A 19,365-nucleotide genomic window follows, 5' to 3' on the forward strand; every position below is an offset into this window, starting at 1 on the left:
AACACTAACTGGTCTTTGAAAAACTCTAGTTATCAAGATCCACTTTAATCATCCCATTGCAATTTTTGTTTTACTCATTAGACTTTGAAATTATGAAGATAATAGCACTCGCCCTTTGTACAAGGGCTCCAAGGCAACTCCGCTCAGGTGCCAAGGCTCAGTTTGCCCTGGGAGGCTGACAGCAGCTCTGGGCAAACTGCAGCCGGACCCCCACAACACTGACGCCGTTGAAATGTGAAAAGTAAGGCAACCCGTTGGCTCTGTCTGCGTCAAGGTTCTGTAGCTCTAGAGCGCATCAGAACCGCCTGGGGAGCGCACGCACTCTCTCCCGCCAAAGGCTGCGCTTCAGTAGGTATGGGCTGGGGGCAGAGGGCAGGAACCTGAATCTGGAACGAGCCTCTCGGGTTTTCTGGGGCCAGGGTGGGTTTTTCATTCAGGAGAAGCAGTGACATAACAATACTAAAGACTAATAACACTAAATGATCATTAGCAATCAGTGAAGACGAACATCATTTTGGTAATGATTATCAAAAGCTACCTTTGAGACTTAAATGCAAATATCAAACCTCTCTGAGGTCATCAGTTAGCCTCCCCACAAAGCACGTGCAGCGTGGCAGCGAGCGGCGTGCCAGCTCCCCCCGTGGAGCCCACCGCTCCGCTCGTTCTGCTACGGTTGGGTCCGCCACAGAGGGACTTACCTGCGGACTCAGGCTCTTCGCGGAACTGAAACTAAGTCAATAGAAATAGTCATTGCACGGAGGGACAAACGCTGAGAAAAGTCCAGTTTATTTAGTTCATTTTTTTTATCTCCGTAATCGTCAACTAGACTATCTGACACTTGTACCAAAGGTACCAGTAATGCAAGTGACAACCCACAGCAGAGTAGGAGAAGCACCTTGTTGGGAAACGGGGACCCTTCCTAGGAAACGCTGAAAATGGAGCCCTTGTAAATGCGGCCCTTAGGGTGCCGGCCACCACCCCCCTCTTTGAAAGGTAAGAACAGCAGCTTAGAAACCTGATGATTAAAGACAGAAGGCCTCAAACAAAACAAAGTCCCCCAACAAGGCCCTGTTTTTGCCACGTCTCTCATACAGGCCTCCACTGGGGACTCAGTTAACTGACAAAGGTCAGGGCCTCTGTTTACAAAGCCTCTTATCTCCGTTTATTTAAAATGAGACACCAAGTCTCAGTAATTTTCTGTCATTTACTAAACAAAGCAAGCCTTGCTTTGGAACGTGGAATTCGATTTGGGACATAATGGTGAACAATTGGAAATGTTTATTAAAGTCTCTGTGTCTTCAGAGATGGCAGTATGTCACTACAGACGAGCTGATAATGTCGCAAAAGGCAACCCTCAGTGAAAGGGCTTGGTTAATGGGTAACACATTCCTGCAGTCAAAACGCAACAAGGGGGAGAAATGACTGAAGGTGAGGTGTGGGCGGGCAGGGAGCGGGACACTTGCAGGTCAGAATGGAAATTTTTCTTCCCTGCTTTTTTGAGGTAAAAGGAACAAAATGTGAAATTCAGTGGAATTGTAGCCCCATTTCTTCTGGCATTAGCAACATCTCAGGCACTAGAGAGATGACAAATCATCATCGGGCACCAGTTTTAGGTTCTCGCCTAGGAAGGGCAAGGGTTGGGGCTGAAGTCTCTTTAGACCCACCTGGCAGTTGGCAAGCCGCACGGGACTGATCGCAGTCCGGGGAAGAGTCAGTCGGCTCTTCTCCACCCTAGGGACCTCCCTTTTGAGACCTAAATGGCCAAGAGCCCCTGTTTGAGTGAGGGACAGACCAGGCGTGCCCCAGCCCTGCTCTGGGCAGAGGCTGGTTTGTGGGGGGAGGCCTCTGTGGCAGGGACACAGCCCTGAAGGCGCCTAAGGGCGGCCTGGGGTGCGGCTTCCTCTCCTAACTGCGGGGCAGCAGGTGGCAGGGGCACCGCGCTATTTAGGGAATAGTCTGAGTTTTACTCCGCCCCAGCTTCTCTTTGAGGCCGGGCTGGGAATCAGCAGTCCTCTGGCAGTCGGGTGGCCGTGGGCCCTTTTGGATTCTCATGGGGCCTCAGGCTGCCTTCCTCCTCGGAGAAGCTGTGCCCTGAGGCTTCCAGTCACCTGATGCCTTTGCCACCCCTCCCAGTGCCAGTGCTGGGCTGGGCAAAGCAGGGGGCAGGGCCCCCAGTCACCAGGCGCTCTCTCTGTTCCTGTCTCTCACGCAAAGCCTTACCCACCCAGGAGACCGGCGGTTAGCACCAAGCGCTTACCGAGCGCTCTGCTGGTGCTGGGTTCAGGAGGGGCGCTCGCCTCACCTGCTGCCTGCCTTTCCCCGGTCGGTTAGCTGCTGCGGGCTGGCATGGCGTAAGGAAACACCGGCAGAAGGCTGCTGGGGGCGCTTTGGAAGGCAAAAAGAAAAGGCCCCCCTAGAAAGGGGACACCAGAGCTGAATCCTAAAGGAGTACAAACTGGTTAAGTGGAGAAGGGGCGAGAGAGGACATCCCGAGGAGCTGGGCCAGCGGGGACAAAGGCGTGGCCGAAGAGGGCCCAATGTGCCCTGCAGGCCGGCAGAGCCCGGAGCCAGCTGCGGGCCGGTGCGCAGGGCGTGTGGGAAGGCGCGCGAGTGGAGCGGAGGCCTGGACTGGGGAGGCGGCCAGCGAGCAGGGCTGCCCCGCCCCACAGGTCGGCCGTTTCTCCCCTGTAACGATGAGTACCTCGGTTCTCACGCCGATTCCAAAACCCGCGTTTTATGGCGCACGGCCGTGGTTTCCACGGCAAGGCACCGTAAGAGCCGGGGGTCCCCGGAGCAGCCCGCGCGTCGGGCCACGGGCAGGACCAGGCCTGCTGTTGGAAGGTGGCACCACAGGTACTGACGTGTGTTCTTCTCAAAATGCCCCACTGACCATTGCGCATGTGCACCGGACAGAGTGGCACAGACGAAGGGAATGACCAAAAGCCAAAACGAAACAAAGCCCCACACAAAAAAAACCTGAGATGTCCTAAATTAAATTACTGCAAGCCACAGGTAGGAAGGAAGAGACAGGAGGGGTTAGCCAACGACCACCGGGCAAAGCCAGCAAAAGGCTGCTCCCGTCCCTGCGCGCGTGTGGAAACTTGGAATCACCTGCCAGGTGGCTCTGTGCTTCTCCGAAGAACAGCCGAGGAACCGCCGCCGGAGCCACAGACCGCCCGCCCCTCCAGCCGCCCCGCGGCCCAGGGCTCCTCGCACCGACCCCAGGGCGCGCCCTGCCTCACCGTCCCCGCCCCACCGCCTTAATCTGTAGCCAATTCTTTCAAACAACTTACATCTCTCTCCCGCAGACTTGGGGCGTAAGGCGCCCGCCACCCCCAGGACGGCGGCCACGCTGTCTCCTCCACGCGGGCCTGCGGCTGGCGGCCCGGGCTGCGTGGCTCGGGACCGGGTTCATGTTCTGGCTGGCACGTGCCTTAATAAACCCTTTCTTGGAGGAAAGCTTTCACCTGGGGAGGCTTTTTCTTTGTGGTTTAACAGGGAAGATTCTGGTTTGCGTTAAAATTAAAACACAGGCTGAAGCTATTGAAACAGCCAGGATTGTCAACCTTCAAATCACCTGGCTGAGGCCAGCGGCGCGGGCGCCCTGCGGACACCGCTGGGGCAGGGGAGCTGGGACGGCACCTGTCCCCTCTTCCGCCCTTCTCTCCCCAAACCTCTGACCTGGGACTGGCTCTGCCTGCACAGTGTGGGGACCTGCGGTCCCTCCCAGCGAGCAGGGGAAGTGCAGCGGAAATAAAGGACTCAACTCCTAGCAAAGAGTTGAACTTGAAAAGTCCTGTGGGCAGGGTATCTGAACTCATCAAGTAGCCTCTCCGGACCGGACTTGATCTCTGTGGCCCCAGGGCCCAGGACCATTATGGCTGTAAATATCAAGTTTCAAGGAGACAACTGCAATTGAATTTAAGGAAGCTTTTCTTTGTTTTTGTTTTAGTTTTTTAACGCAGATGGCGTAGCACTGGGTTGCTTTCAAAATGACAGGCTCTCTGTCCCTGGCATGGAGACGGAGGCTGTCCTAGAGAGGGTAGCTGGGCACAAGCTTTCCTGCCGGCCCAGCCCTGAGGACGCGGGACTGATGGCGCAGGCGGGGCCGCCCGGTGCCCTCTCTTGACTGGAAGGAAGTGCCCCCAGAGGGGAGAGGGGGTCCCTACGATTTGAGCTGCTCCTCTGCCTCCTGATGCTGATGCTGCTGCTCCCCCTTTGACGGGAGCCCATTGTGAGTCTTACATCGGACGAGGCCTGGTCAGACCCGCCCCGCGGGCCGTGGTGCCAAGCCTCCCAGGCTTCCTTCTGTAAACCGATGGGCTCGACTATTACAGCTGGCCCGTGGAAGCAAGGCTGTGTACACCCGGCACCTGTCACCGGGATCAGGCGCTCACCCAGAGCCCCAGAATAGCAGTGCGGAGTACCTGCCGGGGAAGCTTGCTTTTGCTGAGTCACTCTTCCCCCTTGGCTCCCCTGCCTGGCTGCACTTCTGGCTTTTCTGCGGATCACAACATTCGATCCCTAGCAATGGAACATTCCTTCTTTGCAAAACGGGGGAGGGGGTGCAGACAGGAGAGATGTGCTCTTCAGCCGCCTCCAGGTTCTTGGGTTACAAGGGCTCAGGTGTACAGGAGGGCCCCAAGGAACCCAGAATGCTGCGAAGGCGGGTGTCCGGGGGCCCAGGCTGTTCGAGGCATCCCGTGAGCTGCTTCCCGCCTGAGCACCAGCTGTTTACCACCAGGGCAGGAAGGCACCCGAGAACTTGTAAACAACAGGGCCTCCAGCTCAGCTTCCAGGAAGTGTGGGTGCACAGGTCACGCCGGCTCCCACCTCCGGGCGCCGCCTTGAGAACTCTCTGCCTCTAGTGGCCTCTGGCGCCTTCCCTGGCTCCTCCTCTTGCCCACTGCACGCCCCTGCCCCCTCAGTGCCTTCAGCCACCCCGCATGGGGGGCCCAGCAGGAACGCACATCCTCATTTAACAAATGAGGAAACTGAGGCCCAGCAAGGACCAGAACACAGGTCGCGAATTCCCCATTATTACCCTGAGGCCCCCAGGGTTCTGTTTCTCGTCATTTCCTCCTTCACAGGGCACTCACAGATGAAGGCTCTAGACCTGCATGGCCCCATGTAGCTAATGTCAGCCAAGGATGGAAGGGGAGTGCGGGGATCACCCCCCGAACACACCCCCTGACCAGGGCAAGCCCACCTAGACTGCCGTCACCGAGGACACGGAGGCCCTATCCCCAACCCTGGAGAGGAGGGGCCTCCCCTTTCTCCCAGTGCCTCAGGCCCTGCTTCATGTTGAACCTTGTCACTGTTCCAGCCAGACCCCGAGTCTCGTCCCATGATCACACCCAAGGCTACCGCCATGTGCCTACTGCACCTTCACCTGGTGACAGGTGAATCCCCAGCCGACGGCATTCTGATTAGATGCCGAGTGGGTGAAGCTTCTTCCTTCTCTCCTTCTGCCCGAGTCCGGTCTGGGGGCTCCCCTAGCCAATCTGCCAACCCCCCACCTCGCCCCTTGGACCTTAACTGGAAGGGCCCGGCTGGCTCTCACTTGGCCCTCACTGACCATGTCCTCTGACCATGGACCCTGCCCCCAGGACCCGGACTTCAGAGATCCCACCATCCCCAGCCCCTTCTCCCGTTGTCCAGATGGGAAATGCCCATCAAGTCCGTGGCAGAGAGGAGTCGAACCTTGGCCTCCTCACTCCTGGGTCGGCCACATTTCTCCGCAGCGCAGTGCGAAAGGCAAGCGCTGGAGAGGAGAGCACCAGTGACAAAAGTAAGCCTGCATTTGCATTGGAGCTGGGGACACAGGGGAGGCATGGGAACCCCAGGAAAGGCAGAGGCCCAACATGTGAACTCTTTAAAAAAAAATGTTTTACAGTAGCATCTTTTGCTTATGTTTCTTGATGCAACAAAGCAGTTGTACACTACTGAGTGTACCAGAGGTTTCCCCCACCCCCGTATTGTATTTTTTTTTAATTGTGGCAGAAAAACACAAAACAAAATTTACCCTCCCAGCAATTTCCAGGTGTCCAGCATGGCACTGTGAACACAGCACACCTCTGTGCCCCAGATTCCAGGGCCGCACACCCTGCCTCGCGCCCACGGACTCACTGGCACCTCCCCCGCCCCCGCCCCCGCCAATCACGCTCCACGTCCTGTGCCTCTGAGTTGGACACCAGAAACCGTAGATGGCTCAGTAAGTGGAACTGCGCAGTCTGCTTCTTTTTGTGACTGGCTACTTTCACTTAGCATAGTGTGTTCAGTGGTCGTCCATGCGGCAGCCTGTATCAGGGTCTCCTTCCTTTTCAAGACTGAGTGCTGTTCCGTTGTCTGTATCCACCACACTTTCTTTATCCACTCGTCTATCCAGGGACGCGTGGGCTGCTTCCGCCTCCTGGCTCCAGGGACTAGTGCTGCGGCCGAGGCGAACGGGCTGGGGGCCTGGCAGGCTGCAGGGAGCGGGGTCCCTTCCAGGGCCGACCGCGCGCGCGTTCCGCTCGGCCTGAGCGGGGAAGTGAGATGCGGCGGGCACCGCAGCACGCGCAGCAGGGCAGCTGCGGGCTGGGCTCCGTGCGTCCTGGCCACGGGCTGCAGCCCCTTTCCACCGCTCTCGCACGGCGGGGGCGAGCGTTCTGGGGCCGCGGGGACAGGCTCTGCTCGGCTCCAGGCTGTACAGACGGTAAGTCGCACGCCGGCAGCAGCCCTCCGCAGTCACGCAGTGCAGCGGGGACACGAGGCCGTCCCAGGACTGTCAGGAAAAACACAGGGTGTGGCGTTTGGAACAGACGTGCACTGAAACTCTCTTCATGTGTGCCCTGAGTTTTTATTTGCTAAATCAGGCCGCCCTGCCGCCTAACCCACCAAAGCCTCCCTGACAAGCCAGCGCCAGGGCCTCGCGCCCTGACCCAGGTTCCCCGTGAATGGATGGTGCCGACGCTTCTGAACTGCAGACCTGGCTCCAGCACTGGGGCGAGAGCGGGCCCCCCGCCCCCCGCCCCGCTTCACTCAGCTTTCCCCTTAGGTCACGTGCTTGGCTAATCCCTCATCCTTTCCTCTCCCCCTTTGACTCCTGGGAATGAGTGTGCCTGAACCCCAAAAGGCCGCCCTAAATTTCACATTTTAAAAGATTTTATTTTTTTAGAGAGAGGGGAAAGGAGAGAGACAGGAGAGAAAAATCGATGTGCAAGAGAAACATCCATTAGTTGCCTCTCACGTGCCCCCAGCCAGGGACCTGGCTGGCAACCTAGACATGGACCCTGCCCGGGAATTGAACCGGCAACCTTTCTGTTTGCAGGATGACATTCAACCCACTGAGCCACACCAGTCAGGGCTAAAATTCATATTAAAAAAAAAAATTTATATATTGATTTGAGAGAGAGAAACAGCGATTGGTTGTTCCATTTATTTATGCACTCACGGGTTGATTCTCATATGTGCCCTGACCGGAATCAAACTCACAACCCTGGTGTATCAGGGCAACTCTTCAACCGACTGAACTACCTGGGTAGGGCTAAAATTTATATTTTATGATCTCTTTTTTTTTAATTGGGCAACACCAGCTGGTGATCATGAAGCCTCACATTGCCTCTGCCTGAGTCACTAGGGGGATGAAGGGCGGTGGCCTGGGCAGACATGCACAGGGGCAGCGGGGGCCTGGCTCAGCCCTCATGGTGGGAAGGAGCTGGCCCTCATGGATGCCCTTAAGAGCCTGGCCAGCGGAGGCTGAAGCGTGGGGGTCTCCTGTGAAGGGGAGGGCAACCGTGGGACTGCTGTGAACAGCCTGCGTTTCCAGCCGGGCCTGTGAGTCCCGAGACGTCTCCAAGAAAAAGGGCCTTTGCTGCCTCCTCTGGCAGCTCTGGGCACAGACACAGGTGAAATAAAGGGACTGAGGCCAACACAGGGAGCATGGAGCGCTCCCTCTCCAACCCACAGAGGACTTCCTGCCCTTCTCTGCCAGTTGCAAGAAGACAGGGCCTGGGTCTCCTCGGCCTACCCTCTCCACCCAGGTGGGGCGCCCAGCAGGCCTCAGCCAGCGCCTCAGTCTCCCACGAGGCCTCTTGTCCGTGATCTGCCTCCCTGATCCTGAAGCTGACAGAAGATCCTTCTATGCACTGGGAGGCTCTGGAGTGCACGGGACGAGGGGGCTGGAGTTCTGAGACAGGGGAATGCGGGGCTGGCCCGGCCCTGTGGGCCTCGGCACTCGGACATGGAGGCGTCTGGGCTGGGGCCCGGCGGGTGGTAGATGGAGATGGTGCCCCAGAAGCTACTTATGGGAGTTTAGCGAGAATGAGGGAAGGTCGGGGTGGCAGGGACCCTCCCCCCGCCAGGCTTTACACTCGCAGGCGGCAGAGTCTCAGTGGTAACTGCACATAGCCTTGGGATTATCTGATCCAAGCCTGTGTCCCACGCTGGCCTGGTTTCTCCAGAGGGGCCTGGGGCCATGCTGGTGGCCTCAGGTGCTCAGGGAGTGAGGAATCAGCGCAGGCACGACTGAAGTGTGCGGGAGCGGACACCCCCTCCCGGGAGGTGCTGGCAGAGAACTGGCCCTCCACAGGACAGGGGCGGGGGGGGCGGGGGCTGCAACCACGTCAACCGACACCTGTGCTGTCCTCCCGGTCCCTCAGGGGGCAGGGACAGCAGAGGCTGTGACAGGAGTGAAGGCCTAGGAGCAGGTCAGCATGAGACCACGGCAATCCAGGGGACAGCTGACGGCCACGAGGGCTGTGCTGCCCACGGAGAGCTACGACCTACCTGGGTGTCGACCTTGAAATGTGGCTGGTCTGAATTGAGATGTGCTGTGAGTGTGAAATACGCACTCAGCATGAAAAAGAAATCTACAGTGATTTTGTTAATTATTTTCTATTACATGTTTAAGTGATCCGTTTGGATATAATGGGTTAAATACAATGATTAAAATTCACTTTTCTTGTACTTTTTTCTCTTTAAATGCGTGGCTACTGGAATCGCTTGCTCTACGTTTCTATTGAACATCGCTGCCTCACACCCGTAGGCGCCCCACCCTTGCCAGCTGGGTCCGCTGCCAGGAGCAGCCCCGCAGGGGACTGGGGGACCCGCATCACTCCTCTGGACCACTAGGGCCTCGGGCGGCCAGGTGGGGCGGGAGAGGCTGGGGCGCTGAGCCAGGGCTGCCGGCCAGAGCCGCTCCAAACCGCAGCGGGGTGGGCGGGCCTCCCAGGAGCCCAGGGTCATTTCCAGGGCTTTCCGCATCGTGGAATCACAGAGCTTGGGATCTAACGGTGCCTTTGGGGACCTGCCTCCTATTGCACTGGTTAGAAAATCGGGCAATTCTCTGCCTTAAAGAACTAAGTCAGGGGCTCTGGAAGCTAGATTCCCTGTTCAGTCCCCTTTCCACACAGCCTCCCCTTGGATCTGAGGTTTAAGACCCCCTCCCCCATACGTAGCTTGACTGGCCTTTACCTGGGCCAAACCCTCGACCAGGAAGGCTTCCTGTCTCTTCCTTCTATCCAGCTCCCCTAGGCAAGCAGCTGTTGACTCTTCAGGTCCCAGTGCCTGGAAGCTCTAAGAGGGCGGGGTCCTGGTGAAATGCACAGTAGACAACCCAACAGGCTGGCCGAACCAGGGGTGTGGTCAACAGATTCATTGTTGAATGACTGAATGAATCAGTGAATGAATCAGAGACTGGTGTTGCTTCCTGAGTGTCCCCGCACCCACCCCATGAGCCCAGGCCTGCACGCTGACTTCCGGGTGCCTCGTGTCTGCATCCCGGCTGGACTGCGCTGCCCTAGGCAGGGGTGGTGACATTTCCCACACTCTCCAGAGCCTGGGGTGCAGTTTGTTCTCAGGAAATAGTGAATGAAAAACAAACCTGGGCAGAGTGCTCCCCTGCCGTGGGGCTAGATGGCCAGGCTTGCCCCCAAACCTCTCCGTTGTCCCAGGCAGGTGGTCCACAGGGGTGGCGAGAAACCCCCGGTCCTGCCCGTGACGCAGGACTTCGCTCCTTGCCAGAGTGCGGCCTCAGTACATCCCTCATCTGCTCTGAGTTCCGGGGGCGGCAACAGTGAGGCGCAGAAATCACGTGGCCCTTAGGCCCAGGCCCGGCATGGCCGGCACAGAGCGGTCACTGTGGCCATCACTATTAGGACTCCCTGGGAGGGAGCAGCGGGCCCCTTGGGACACCCCGGGTACACTGCTGCCGCACAGAGCCCACCGTCGGGCGGGCGCACAGCACCCTCAGACCCCTTGCCCTACTCAGTGCAATGAAGAAGGCTCACACCAGCCAGCACAGAAAACGTCGCTTTATTAACTGCGTTTGCCAACACATGAGGAGTGCAAAGGGCTCCTTGAGACACAGGCCCTGGCGGGGGCCGGATCCGAAAACCCCATGAGTGAGCAGGACAGGATGGGACTGGAAGCTACGTAGCAGCGGCAACACAGAGTCATGCAGGGCACGGCAGGCGCTGGCCACACCGGGGCGGCCATACATTCTATTGCTTGTTAAGGGTAGCGAACACGGACAATGTACAAAAAGGAGAAATAGGTTTTTGCATTAATGAAAAATACATTTTTTTCTCTACAAAGAAATCTTTTCTAATACAAGAAAATAAATATTGCAACATAAGCCAAAAATAATTTAAAATTGCTCTTTTCAATATATTTTCAATATTTCTCTTGTATATTAACAAATGGCACATCACTTTCTGTGAAACAAAGACAGGAGGAATCTCCTCCTGTGACATTCATATCACCACCCCACCCCGAGCCGACGCGGAGCACAGTGTTGTGCATCTGAGGGACAAGGGGGCAGGCAGTGCCCTAAAGAACAACCGAAAGTCCCGGACTCCAGCCCTGGCTCTTCGGCCAATGTGGCCAGTTGGGCCACGGGCATGGGGAGTGGCCGCCCCAGGGGCCTTGCTGCCGGCATCCAGGCCGCCCCGCAGAGCCGTGGGCACGTGCAGAGAGGTCGGCCACATCCGGCTGCTGCCAATGTCTGAGTGGAGCGGTTGCTTCTCTAGGAGTTGCCCCAGCAAGTCCCACAGTGTGCCCATCCACAACACGCAGCCGCACGCGTGCCCGTGGGCACACGAGACGTGCCCCGGCACGCGTGCACTCACACATCCGCAGTCCAACCCCATGCCTGGGAACCTGGGCGGCTTCTCCAAGGAAACCGAGGCCCTTACAAACGCGCGCACACTGTCGCCAAGTCAGAGCTCATTTAGTAAAATAAACCCTTCTGCCTTTCTTTTCCTTATTTGTTGTAAAATACATTTATGATCCATAAAAATACTTTCCTTGCACATTATCATTCCTCACTGTGATGGGGGGAGGTGGCGGTGGGGGCTGGGAAAACAGGGTGACAGCCAGGACGAGTCACAGAGCAGCTTCGCCCTCCCTGAGGGCCAGTGAGTGTGGGCTGTGGGGTCAAGTGCGAGGTCTGCCCCAGCCCCCTGCCTTCTTCCCGCCCTCGCCTTAGGGGCAGCAAAGCCGTCAACACGGTGGGCAGCAGGCCAGGGAAAGAGTGAAGGGGTCGTGGCTAATGGTGGGACGGAGTGGAAACTGGCGCCCCGTCCTCCCTGCAGCCTGGCAGACGTCCACAGGGTGGGCGGCCGCCTGAGGACGAAAGGTTAGGGCCTGGCCCCAGGGACAACCCAGACCAAAGCAAGAGCCCACTGCGAAGAGGGCCCGAACCCAGAGGCAACTCGAGCAGAGCTGAGGCCCAGGAGGGCTGGCTGCCCTGCCTACGCCAGACCCGCCTGGCTCCCTCTCCGGGCCCCCCCCCCCAGGGGGGCCCAGACTCTGCCTCAGGATGGAGGAAGGGGTGAGGGGGTGAGTGCGGAGTCTACTGGACCTCGGCCATCCCTGGCACCCCTGCCCTCACGCCCCGGGGAGAGTTTGGTTGTTCTTTAAGCTTGTCCCTTTTCTTCCTGCGAGGTCAGACCGGGCAGCCTGGCACACACGCGGCTGCAGCCTGAAGCGCGGGGTCGGGAGGAGGTCTGTTCCAAGGCAGTAAACAGAGAATGGGGCTGGGCGCTGCCTACCCCGCACGGGCCACCACCGCCCAGGCGGCGGGCAGGCAGGCTCGGCTCCACCTGGTGGCTCAGGCCGTCCCAACGCTCAGAATCCTCGCGGCCTGCTGAGTCTGTTGCCACTGGACACGTCTGTCCGATCCCCTGAACTTAGTCATTATCTTTGTTTCCTATTTTGCTAAAATTCACATAAAGCTGAGTATCGATGACAACGCCACTGTCGTACCTTGGTAGTTTGGAGTCGGGGGTGAGTGGTCAAGCTGTTCCCCGTCCCGCTGATTTGCGCTGTGTGTCTGCAGGGGGAACCTCACGGTCAAGGCTCTGGCCGTGCTGGTTTCGTTGCCTGCGCCCCTCTCCTCCGTGGGCTTCAGAAAGCTCACGGCGGGCCCAGTCCCGGATCTGGAACCCTGCACCCGGTTCTTGGTTCCCACAGTCGGACGGCAGAACTGCATCCTCTTCCAAGAGCTCGGGCTTGTCTCCTTGGGTGTGTGCAATGAACGTGGTTCTGTACTTTGTTGCTAAAGAACTCCATTAAAAAAAAAAACAAAACGTCCAAGTGACAAGTTGTTAGGTCCAAGCTGTGCTGTGTTATGGTCAAAATATTCTTTGGCATCCATAGAATGATTCGACTGATTCACTGGACTTTTGCAAGGTTCTTGTTGGAGAAGTTCTGGCTTTACCAGTGGCGGAAGTGACCCAGGAGTAATTCACGAAAGAAAAGATAAACAACATGTTTTCACTGAATTCCTCTTTAGTTTGTTCCCTGAGCTATCACCCTGGGGCCACTCCACTAAAACTCTTCAGAGCAACTACCTGGCACCTGGGGGGGCGGACAGGGAGGAAAGGCAGATAGGTGGTGGGAGGGAGGGCGCGGCCGGGAAGGGGGTTAAGGCTTGGAGGGAGAGGAACCAGGAGCCTCCAGCAAGACTCGACACAGCCCAGCAGCCGGCGCGGCCGCCTGGGCCCCGGGATCCCACTGCTAGTCGGAAGGAGGGGTTTCCCTAAGGAAACCGAGGAAGCAGCTCATCTCTTAGCTGGACTGGGAAACGTGAAAAGGCAACCGGTCTGGTCTGGTCAGCTGTCTGGGAGCGACCAGACTTCGGCCGAGACTGGCCGCAAAGAAAGGAAGGAAGTTGGAGCCCCAGAGCGATTCTCCGCAGCGGGCGAGCCCGAGCCCCATGCCCCCGCCTGGGCTCTGGCCCCCCTGGCAGCCCTCCACGGGCACCGGCGGCTGGCTGCTTGGGAGTCCCCTGAGTAAGTGGCACAGCTCAGGAAGGATTCCAGAAACCCTTTCCTGGAGCTGCAGGGCTGGGCGCCGGCAGGGGCAGAGCAGCGAGGGAGTGGAGGGTTGCGGGGTGGGCGGGCAGGCCTAGATGTGGGTCGATAGGAACGGCGGCGGTTCCCCTGGACCAGCGGGGCCTTCTGCGCCCCCTCAGTGCTTTCTCGGATAAGCTCGTTGTGCTTGTGACAGTGAGTAGACTCTGGCTGGGTAGCTCTTATATACTTCCGTGGGGATCAGTGGAGTGCAGCAGGACCCCCCAAGTGGACTCCAGTGGGATTCGAGGGCAAGGTGGGCAGACCCTGGCCCGGCCCATCTGCCATGAAATAATGCCCAAACGACAGTCTGTGTCTCCCAGTGGCAGCGGGCTGGCCTCCTGAGCTCTTCTTCACCTGCCTGCCTCGAGCCAGGAGCCCAGCAAGGCCCCGGGGGCCGGGCGGGGATGCTGCTGCAGCAGCAGGGGCGCCGCCAGGACCTGGCCCAGTCCTTGCAGCCGAAGCCATGGAAGGGATCCTCATGTCCTGGGCCAGCACAGAGGAAAGACAACAGTGTGGAATTCGAAACTCTCTCTATATTAAAAATAAAACCACAACAGAGTGGCAGCCTCGAGGGTCCGGGACACTCAGCAGATTGGAAATGGCAGTTGTGTCTGGGCTGAGGCCTCGTTGGGGGACCGGGGCAGGGCCTGAGACGGGGGTAGGGGGGGATTTAGGAGGCCAGAACTCCCATGCGGACCACCTCCTCCGCCCCTGCTTCCCGGGGACCCCGCTGCACCCCGCTGTCCTCGGCCTCCACGTCCGAGTCGCTCATCTCCCCATCGGAGAAGAAGCCGTCAGTCTCAGTGTCAAAGCGCAGGCTGACCTTTGGCCTCTCAGCCACAGTGGAAGGCGGTCCTGTCCCGGCGTCAGGCCTGGCGCCGGATGATCTCCGGGTTCCCTTGCTCTCGCGGGACGGCCGCAGCCGGCCCGGGGGCTTGGGGCTCGCCGTAGGGCCAGGCACTTGGACTTTCGAGTCAGCAGCTATTGGGGCTGCCTCGTCGGGGGTGTCAGGGGCCAGCAGTGGTGGGCTCTTGGGGGCTGCTGGGATGGGACAGTCCCCAGCTGTAGGACTGGACGGCAGGTGAGAAGGCGTTCGCCGCGGGGGTTTCCTGGCAGGTGGTCCTTGACCTTGGCCACCTGCATCCTGGCCCCAGGGCTTCTTGGGGGGTTTGTCTGGAGTTGTCCGTGAACCGGGCCCATCCTGTGGTGGCTTCTTCTTGGCAGGGAGGCGGGTGGTGCGGCCACGGGCCTTCCTGGCAGGGTCACCGGGTCGCAGCGAGGGGTCCCGCATGAAGCTTAGCAGCGTCTCCTCATCTTGCAGCAACTCCTCGGACAGTAGCCCCGGAGCAGGGTCCTCGCGGTGCCCGTTATTTAGCGACCACTCACTCATGGCCATGTTCTCCGCTGTGATCTGCACCGACTGTGCCAGCCAGCTGTTGAAGAAGGTGCCATCGATGGGGAACGAGGTGGACAGGCCTGGCGGCGGGGAGAGAGGAGGGAGGTGAGATGCCAGCGGGTCTGTCCCACCCTCTTTCAGGAAGCCCTGTCTGGCCCTCCCGGCATGCCACCAAGTACCGTCCTCCCTGCAGGCTCCCTGTTCAAAAGTCAGTCAGAATTTCAAGGTGGCCACAGTAAAACATCAGACCAAGCAAGGGCCTTTGAGACTGCACAGGTGCACACACATGGGGCAGGCCCTGCTCACCACCCACCCCCATCCTGGGGGGCGCAAGGGGTGGAGGAAAAAAAAAATGCCCTCTGGCCACCAGGGGGCGCTGAATCTCTATGAGCATCGTGTCCCTGAGCGTCCAAGGCAAGGAACTTGGATAAGAATGTCAGGCATGAATAGGGTGGCAAAGTACCAGGGTATAACGCCCCTCTTGGAGGTCAGGGCCTGCTACAGCTGTGGGCTATGCCTCCTTTACTCAGGTCTTGACACAGCCAATGAGTCTGGGCCTCCCGTCAAACACCCAAGCAGTCCTCTTCCTGAGGCCGAGGTGCCTGGGGGCTCCCACGCTAGAAGTGAGGTCCAGAAGGGGACTCCACCGGACCCCTGAGAGGTGCTCTGGGAGGCATGTGACGTCCTAGGAGCTAAAGCTCACTGCTGGGCTCCCCTCAACGGCTGCTTCGCTTAACGGGGCAGCAGTAAGGACTCTGTCTGTGACGGTGAAGACGGGTTGGGTCAGCTTTTGGCCACTCCTTTGGGTCTCTCTGGGTGGCCCCGTGAAGGTCCCTGGTACTGAGGAGAGGGCCCATTTGGAAAGATTCCAGCAGAGTGGGACAAGGATGGAGAATTCTGGGGCCCTCACTTCTAAATACAGGCCTGGGCTCCTGGAAGGGCCCCGAGGGTTTAGGGGTCCCTTCAGGGCCCCCGGGGCAATCTCCTACCCAGACCCTGGCCAGCGGGAGGGGCGGTCAGTTCCTGAGCTCCCGGGCACATCCTCCAGGTCTACAGAGGGGGAATTTCTCGGGATGGCAACTCGGCTCTGAAACCCTGGTGGCCTTTATGCCTGGAAGGGGGTCCCTGGGCAAAAAGGGCCTGGTTACCCCTCCTGAGGCTCCCGCTCTGAGCAGCAGGGGCGCCGGTGATGCCGGCTGGCCTCCCGTGGGGCGGGGACTGAAGGCGGAGTGGCGGCGTGAGCCAGGCCAGTGAGCCAAGCCAGTGTGGCCCTTACTCACCCAGCTGCCCCAGGACCGAGTCGGGCCCCGCCTTCATCTTCTCTTTCTTCTCGGGGCTGCCCTTCGGGCCCTCATGGCCCTTCCTTTTCGAGTCGCTCTTCTTGCCCTTTGTTCTCCTCCCAGACCGCTCTGCGCCAGGAAGAGGGAGCAGGTGGTTATCCCGAACCGCCTGAGCCAGAACTGAGATCACGGCATGTCACCCCAGGAGTCCTCCCTCACCTGGCACCTCACCATCCAGCTCACCCTGCCCTGCCTCTGTACCCCGGGCACAGAGCCTCGGGAGCGCGGGACAAGGGGGCTCCAGGGAGTCAAGGGACACCGGTGTGGGAGAATATGGTCACTGCGCACAGCTGCTCTGGCAGGGCCTGGGGAGGGCACAGGGCCACAAGAAGCGTGCAGGACCACGTGGCCTGCGCTGCAGCCCTGCCTGCACGGCCCACAGGTCCCGGGAGAGCCGACTCAGGGGTTGGCGGGCGGGGCTGGAGGCGAGCGGCCGGGGCAGGGCCTTGAAGGCCAGGCCCAGAACCTGGACACGAAGATGGACAGAACACAGGCTGAGAAGTCAAGAGGCTTTGGTTACAGCCCCCGTGAGCCAGTCTCCTGCGTTGGCCTCCTGGTCTGCTTTTGAGGCCAGACAGGAGATTGGAGCCCGGGTCCACGCCTGGCGTCACATCCCCTCTGTCCATGACCACACAGGCCTAAGGAGCCATGGAGAACACAGGAGCGGGGGCGGGTGGGGGGGCCGTGACAGGGGCGGGGGGCGCGGAGACCCAGCTGCCAGGAATACTCTCCCAGCTTCTCAGTTGCTGGCTAGAGAGCTTTCTGAATAAGGGTAAGAGTGTTGGGGGGGTGTGGCCCCAGCTCCGGAACCTTCCTAGCTCAGCTGATGATTCCTGTGCAACCTCACACCAGGCCGAGGCCTCCACGTCTGTAACACGGGACCAGTGCAGACACTGTGGAGGGAGGCCTCTGAGGCCCCCACTGTTCTCAGCACAGTCCGAGCTCCTCATAGGTGTCCGAGGACCCTGCACAGCCGACTCTGGCAACCCGTCAGCCTCGCATTAGACACCTTCCATCCCCTCTAACTGCACCTACGCCGGCCTCCTTCCAGCTTCTCTAATGTGACAAGCTCCAAAAATGCTCTTTCCTTGTCCTGTCTTTCACCTGGTGCAGCTCAGAGCCTAATCATCACTGCCACCGGGACGCCTTCTCCAGCCCTGTGGCCAGAGAGGCCTGGGCAGCACGCCTGGCGCCCACGCCCCACCCCCGGGGTCAAGCGCACAGCACAGAGGGCGTCGGCCGCGGGCAGAGGCAAACCAGTGCTCTCTTCGAATGTCCTGCTGTTGCGGCCACTCCGGTCTAGGAGCTGCAAGTGTCCCCCGGTCCACCGCGGGATGCGGGCCCCCTGGCTCCTGACCGTGGCCTGGAATCCTGCGCGGCGGGGCGCCGCATGCCTTGCCCTCTGCAGCCCCGACCGTAAGCCTCGGACGTCACCGCAGAACCACTGCCGCCCTGAGGCCGCCCCGCACCCCTCTGTCCCTGCGCTGGTGCCACTGCCCCTTATCTTTCCAGAGAGCGGGAGCGCCGGTCCGTTCAGCCCGCAGCAGTGTGCCCCGCAGGGCCCAGCGCGGCCTGGCCCCCGTCCGCGCTCGGTTAGTGCTCACCGAATCATCAACGGGTGAGGTGGAGCCCGGCAAAGCTCCCGGAGCCAGGAAGCTGCCCTAGTCTTGGGGGCGCATGGAGATCCCTGCGCGGCTGTGACCCGCCCTGGCCCAACCCCTGCACCGGGCGTGCCTGGTGCTGTGGGCCAGAGTGGACGGTGATGCCGAAGTGCAGATGAGGCAGCTTGGCTTTCGGCAGGGGTGGCAGGCCCGGTCCTGTCAGTGGCCCTCTGTATACCCCAGGCCCATCGGTGGCTCTCTGTCCACTCCATGCCTGGCCTGACCCAGAGGCTGAGCGGGCAGCGGCAGGGCCCGGCTCAAATCTCTCTCCATCCCCCCACCCCTGCTGCATGCAATTCAGCAGGAGAGCAGCGCTGCTGGGGTCAAGCATCACCCCACTTAACACGTGAACACTCCAGGAAGGGGCCCGTGCCTGGCAATACCCACACAACGAACAGGCAAAAGCGATGTCAGAGGTCCTTTGGCCTCTGATTTCCAGATCTGTTAAATGCACGTGATGCAGGAAAGTAAGAAGAGCACAGAGGGGAAGCTGCCGCCGCAGGGCCTGACCCACACGCGGCCCGAGAGAAAGCGGCGCAGGGCCTCCCCCCTCACCCGGCGGCGCCCTCTTCAGGATCAACCCGCGGGCTCAGGGGGGGGGGGGGGCGCAGGGGAGCCCGCCATTCTGGCCCTTCCCGCCCCAGTGCCAGGACCTCTGTCCTCACCTCTTCACGTGCAATTTACTCCTGAACCACTGCGGCCCTGGCACTGCCTGGGTGTCCCCAAGGAACCAGGGGGCTGGCCTGATGCTCACAGTCCATTCTCTGGCTCCTTGCCTAACAATACATACCGAGGGCCCTGGGAGGTCCCCATCTTGGCCCAGGAATTGAATGAAGAAGGGAAGGGGTGGGGCCAGCGGCCCCGCCCCTGCACGGGCCCCCACACCCGGCCCAACAGCCAGGCCCTCCTCGGGGCCCAGCCCCCGAGCAGCCTGCTCACTGTGGCGGCGGCAGCGGTGGGGAGGGAAGGCGAGGGCGCTACCTCTGCACAGATCCTGTTCGATGAGTTTCATCTGCAGGTGGAATATCTGCTCCTGGAGTTTGCAGATGGTGTGCTTCGTTCGCTCGCGCCTCGTCACCATGTAGCACAGGTTTCTAACCTGGGGGACACAAGAGAGATTGTCCGCCTTACTCGAGGGTGGCCGCCGTGCCAGACCTGCCCAGGACGTCTGAAAATCTGTTCCCAGGCCCTGAGCATGTCCTTTGCCCTAAGCACAGTTCTCTGATCCAAACCCTGGGGCCAGGCACGGCCCTGGCCCTGCGGCCACCGCTGAGCACGAGGGAGCCGAGTGCTGGGTGGGTGGCTGCGCCTTCCGGGCGGAGTCAGTCCCGCCGCTGCCCGTGGCCCTCCTAACACGGCTGCTCTCCCCTAGGTGCACGGCTCACCAAGGCGCGTCGGGGCCTCGCGAGGTCACCGAGCCTATCCCTCTGCCTCCTGTCCCGGGCCTCCTTCTCGTCAAAGAAACTCCTCAGCCACACGGCAAAACCCACCTCCTATCCTGAGACATGAAAGGCCAGGGTACATGGCGTAGAGAGAGCTCCGGCGCAACAGCTGTGAACAGGCAGGCAGCCCCCAACCCACCTGGGTCCGCCTGCTGCTCTGGGACCCGAGCCAGGCCCCAGCTGCGC

General features: G+C 59.9%; 1 protein-coding gene across 6 annotated transcripts in view; it reads right to left on the bottom strand.

Moving 5' to 3' along the window:
* Positions 1 to 10,286: 10,286 nt before the first annotated feature.
* Positions 10,287 to 19,365, bottom strand: part of JADE2 (jade family PHD finger 2) — a 50,474-nt gene continuing 41,395 nt past the window's right edge. For all 6 annotated transcript variants that reach the window (XM_054568458.1, XM_054568457.1, XM_054568453.1 and 3 more), the window contains 3 exons: positions 18,719 to 18,836; positions 16,017 to 16,145; positions 10,287 to 14,816 (listed from right to left, as the gene is read on the bottom strand). In XM_054568458.1, coding sequence (XP_054424433.1) covers positions 14,011 to 14,816; positions 16,017 to 16,145; positions 18,719 to 18,836 — 1,053 coding nt within the window. In that variant the 3' untranslated portion in view covers positions 10,287 to 14,010. The remainder of the gene's footprint in view (positions 14,817 to 16,016; positions 16,146 to 18,718; positions 18,837 to 19,365) is intronic.

The sequence above is a fragment of the Pteronotus mesoamericanus genome, unplaced genomic scaffold (genome assembly GCF_021234165.1).
Source record: "Pteronotus mesoamericanus isolate MK-2021 breed Mesoamerican mustached bat unplaced genomic scaffold, CSHL_Meso_final contig_2, whole genome shotgun sequence".
Lineage (NCBI taxonomy): Eukaryota > Metazoa > Chordata > Mammalia > Chiroptera > Mormoopidae > Pteronotus > Pteronotus mesoamericanus.